This window comes from Cyprinodon variegatus, unplaced genomic scaffold (assembly GCF_000732505.1).
Source record: "Cyprinodon variegatus isolate N-32 unplaced genomic scaffold, C_variegatus-1.0 Scaffold738, whole genome shotgun sequence".
Taxonomy (NCBI): Eukaryota; Metazoa; Chordata; class Actinopteri; order Cyprinodontiformes; family Cyprinodontidae; genus Cyprinodon; species Cyprinodon variegatus.
The window spans coordinates 363,189-368,284 of NW_015151191.1; the positions used below are offsets into that span (position 1 = coordinate 363,189).

Sequence of the window (5,096 nt, forward strand, 5' to 3'; positions counted from 1 at the left end):
TAATACATCACTTTTACTTTTATACCCTAAGTAGATTTAGAAATGGTACTTTTACACTTTTACTTGAGTAAAAAGCTTAAGTTAATAATCTAACTGCTACAAAATTGTTTTTAAACAGTAGGATTTATACTTTTACCTGAGTATTAAACATTAATACTTTTGACACCTCTGCCTGTAAAAGTACAGAAAAATAATCAGGGATCATGCTGGTCCTTTCCCAGGTTCCTATCATTGCTTATCTGCTGAAAATGGTGAATAGAACATGAGAAGAGTGAAAAGAACAGTAGAGAGGGTCATTGGGGCTCCTGTTCCCTACATTAAAGACATTTTATCCCAACTCTACATGTCCTGAACCCCTAACATCATCAGCTACCCCTCATCTGCCCTCTGGGAAGATGCTTTGCAGCATTCTGAACTCTAAAAAAACTCTAATCACACACTTGTTAACACCATATTTGCACTTTGTGGTAGATCTTAAGAATAGAACTCAACTCACTGTTTCTACTGCATTTTGCACCATATCTATTTATTTATTTTTGCACTGCTCTGAACCTTCCACATAAATGCCCTTTTGCCCCATGTCTCTCCTACACTGTTTACATTCTAATCACTGCTGCACTTTATAAATGGAAATGTTCATTTTCACTGCTAAGCAGCACAATCAGTCAGAAAGCTGTATAAATGAAATTTTGTTTTGTATAGTATGTCATAGAAATATGACTCCTGGAAAGCACAGATAAAGGCTGCTTTTGCTACAAAATGTCTTGTGAAATAGCTTTCATTTGTTAATTTAATGTTTCTTCCTAAAAGCAGATAAAAGTATATTATGAAGCTGCAGTCTAAATGCTCCAAGAAGACACATTTGGGTAATTTTCTGTAATATGTCTGGAGCCTATCAGTACTTCAATACATTAACATTTTTGTCTCTTCATTAGCCATAAGTATAATAAAAAGATGGAAGGAAAGAAGCAGTCTACATAGTTTTCTTTCTTGTCGGTATCAGGTCCATTTTTTTTTTCAATGTGCGTATTTCTAAGAGGCGGATCCACTGACGCGTCATTTGCTCTGACGGCCCCCGGTAGTTTAAGCGGTTTGCGTCATGACGTGAATAGAAATCACATAAGTCACTTTGAGCAACGGGAAACGGTAAGAAGAAAAAAAAAAAGATTTGGTTTGCTCTTTGCCCAAGAATTATAACTGCTAATCGGTAATAAAAAGCGACACCTAACGTTTGTTTAAAGTATGACCTATTTTATGTCAAACTCTTGTGTTTACAGTCATTATGCAATTGCTTTTCTTTTGTTTTTCTTTTCTTTTTTTGAAAAATGTAATGCATGTTTTTTGCTGAAGAACATGGGATAATAACGTCATACTAATGTGAATAAAAGTCTGTTTGCTCTTTAGGAGTCATGGCTGTTTTGCTGAGGAAAGTGAGGCGCACCAACGCAGCAGCTGCGTCTGTTCTGGAGCGTAAGTGGTGACTGTCCTTAGAGGAGCTGCCTTAGCATAATACCAGATCCAGTTACACACACTTGCCTCCACATTTTCTAGCAAAGATAAATCTGTCTTCACTCTCAGGCACTTTGTATGCATTAAAAATACCATTCAAATAAATTATTAAGAAATTGCTTGTTGCTCTCCTATAGGGATCCAGGCTACTATGCAGAGATAAGAAGGGAACCCAAAAACTGCACTTAAATGAGAGTAGGACTAGTTCATTATATTTTAATTCAAGTGAGGAGTAGGCATCCAAGAAATGACTCAAGTAAGAGTAAAAAAAGTATTTGCTAAAAAGGCTACTGAAGTAGAAGATTAACTCATAATATCTCATTTACTACCTAAAATATGTAACAAGAGAGACTAAAATGTAAAGCTACGGTATTTGAGAATTCTGGTACTTTAATGTCAATCATTAAATAATTGAAAGAAATGGATAATGTAATTGAAAATTAAATCCAGACAGAGGAAGCAATTTCTTTTTAAAATAAAGCTTAGAAACCTAGTACCTTCAGTTGAAATATTTACAGCTTATTGGTTCGATTCCCAGCCTGGGGTCTTTCTGCATGGAGTTTGCATGTTCTCCCTGAGCATGCGTGGGTTCTCTCCGGGTACTCCGGCTTCCTTCCACAGTCCACATTGGATAAGCGTGACGGAAAATATATGGATGGGTGTTTATGAGCTCAAACTCCAAATATAACACTAGGTATTCCTGTTATAAAGTATGCTTGTGAACGAAAAAAGAAACTCATTCGGACATAAATAATTATCTGTCAATGTCTGGAGAAATATTGTTAAAACATAGCTTGGTGGTAATCCATTAAGGTCACTCACACTGGATGGAGTAGCCAAACATTTTACTCAACTAAGGGTAACAATATTTTACAATATATTATTCAAGTTACAAAATTATTGAGCAGTAAATCTATTTCTAAAAGTGGATTTTTGTTAAAAAGTTACTCAAGTAAATGTAACTAAGTAAATGTAGCTAGTTACTACCCAACTCTGTGACTTTTTTTTACTTATCTAACTTATAGTTTCAGGGACTTGTATTGTGCTTTATTGTGAAATGGCAAATAATTATATTGAAGTAAAAGGTATATCAAATGTTAAATATTTTTTGAAAATAAACATCTGAAAAGTGTGGCATTGGAGGATTTTCAAATTGATATTGACTATGACTAGATTTTTCTGTTCTTTAATCTAAACCTTTAATCTAAGTTTCTTTGCAGCTTTTAACTGGTCTTTAATCACTATTTGGTCGTATTTATCTTCATCCATCTTCCCATTAACCCTGCCTGGCTTTTTATCCTGAGGGAAAAAAATCATCCCACAGCATGAATCTGCCACTAAATAGTTTCACTATGTGGTGATTTGTTCAGTGTTATATATGCTATGTGCGTTTTTCCACCATGTATACTGTTTTATAGTAAATAGATAGCATCCTTTATTTTATTATTTGTGGCAAATGTTAAACATCTTATAATTTGCTTGCAATCTATGAATTTGTGTCACCAACTTCTCCCTAATAGGTTATGGATCTCAGCTCCTCAAGAGTTAAAGGTATAGTGGAGGATGTTCTTTTTCTGGGTGGATCATCTAAATAAATGGTCCTCCTAATTGTAAATCATTCTGATGATATGCTTACGTAAGGCCGCCCTACGTTCCTATTTGCATTTACCAATGGTAAGTGGAACATAATGGAAAAATTGCAAATCTTCTTTTGGAAAATAAGCTTGTATGAGCGATGCAAAAAACAACTTTTAAACAGAGCGTGCACGAGCCCATTTCTCCTCGTGCACACTCTCGCACGTGTTTAATAGACGTTCCCTTTCGGGAGCAGGTACAGGGTTGTGCGTGTGCATTTTTTTTTAAAGTGGAGAGGGCGAGTCTTTGCAAAAATGTGTGAAAATCCTCCACTATGCCTTTAAGATTTTGTTTTATGACCTAATCTTTAATTTAACTTCACTACAGCTTCATCCCTGACCTTTCTGCTGTTCCTTGGTCCTTACTCTGTTTACATCTATATCATATACCTGGAGAGATCAGAGTAAAGGGGGTTGAAAACAAATGCAAGCCACCTAATTCAGATTTTTTGTAGCAAAATAATTTCATTTTTACTTTGTTGGTCTTAACCATGTAATGCAACTAAACTTTTGAACATTGAACATTGAATTCAGCTTAAATAAATTCCCTCAGGTGCAGATTTCTGCACAGATTCTGAGATCCGGTCTCTGACTCGAGAAGACCTGCATGAACTGTTCCCTGGACCAGAGAAGCTGAAGCTGAGGAGGACCATTCTCCGAATTATAAAGAAACATGTGAGTATGTTCTGAACTTTGTATTTTCGCTTTGTTGCAGCTCATAGATATTTACAGCATTCTTCCATTCTGATCAACACCAGTTCTGTTTTCATTATTCATGTAGAAACCAATAAATGTGCTGCTGAAGGAACTCAGAGGTTGTATTCCAGAGTATTCTCTCAGGGGTATGTTTTTAATTTTTTTTTTCAGCTAATGCTACTAGAATAACATTACGGTATTAATATTTCTAACACACACCATCATGCTTTTTTTTTTTTACCAGATTCTCTATCAGGCAGTGGGGTCTTGGTTGACTACCTCCATACCCTGAAGGAAATGAAAGCTCAGCTGAACAATATGCATAGTTTCATTGAAGCACACATTGAATTACTGGAGGACATGAGTAAAGCTCGGCCGCACCAGCAACAGGACCCAGGTTGTAATGAAACCTTATTGTAATGCATGCTTTTGGTAAATGTTCCTGATGTGTTCCAAAAGGGCTCTCAGACAGACTCCCATCTATGTGTGACGGTCACCAAATGTTCTCATGCCTCTAAAATATCACCATTTATTCTGAGTTGCCTTATGTTTTACTGGAAAACTAAATGAAGTTTATTTTCTATGAAAGTGAGAGGTTTAAGGACAATCTGTGTTTTCCTTGCAGACCTTTGAATTTTGGTGGAAATGATCAGCGCACCCACTGCAAAAAAAATGTAACATAAATAAGTCATTTTTTCTTAAAATAAGTGCATTTTTTCTTAAAATTGAGGAGGTAAGTGAGACACTTTGCCAATGGAAAAAGACAGTTTACATTTAAAATAAGAAAAAACTATTGCATTGTCTTATTTCAAGTGCATATTATCTAATTATCTTATTTTAAGAGTAAAAATACTCATTCCACTGTCAAATCATCTTATTAATCTACTCAAATTAAGGGTAAATACACTTGATTTAAAATTTGTACTTATTTTCAGATTGTTTTTGCAGTGCCACCATTCATATTAAATCATACAAAAAGTTCAGACTCAGAATCTCAATCTACTCTCACAAAGTTTTTACATCTCCAAAAAATCTGTTTTCCTTTACTTTTAATTTTTTTTCTTTTTCTTTTAAAAGATCATCTAAAGCAACAAGAGCATCCCCAATGCCATGTCTATTTATGGGATCTTTCAGCACTTGAACACACAATTAAGTATTCTAATTTAAGAATATATATTGAATATATATTTTGGTGAAGAATAGGAAACTGTCTAAATAAAAAAGATTATTAAAGACTTAAACTTATATAGAAGGTTT

At 34.7% G+C, this 5,096-nt stretch overlaps 1 protein-coding gene across 1 annotated transcript in view; it reads left to right on the plus strand.

The window, feature by feature from the left end:
- The first annotated feature begins 1,096 nt into the window (after positions 1-1,096).
- The window catches only part of LOC107097978, a 6,070-nt gene continuing 2,070 nt past the window's right edge, over positions 1,097-5,096 (plus strand). Inside the window, exons 1-5 of the mRNA XM_015395383.1 lie at positions 1,097-1,146; positions 1,405-1,470; positions 3,697-3,818; positions 3,925-3,985; positions 4,084-4,236. Of these exons, the coding sequence (XP_015250869.1) occupies positions 1,410-1,470; positions 3,697-3,818; positions 3,925-3,985; positions 4,084-4,236 (397 nt within the window). The 5' untranslated portion in view covers positions 1,097-1,146; positions 1,405-1,409. The remainder of the gene's footprint in view (positions 1,147-1,404; positions 1,471-3,696; positions 3,819-3,924; positions 3,986-4,083; positions 4,237-5,096) is intronic.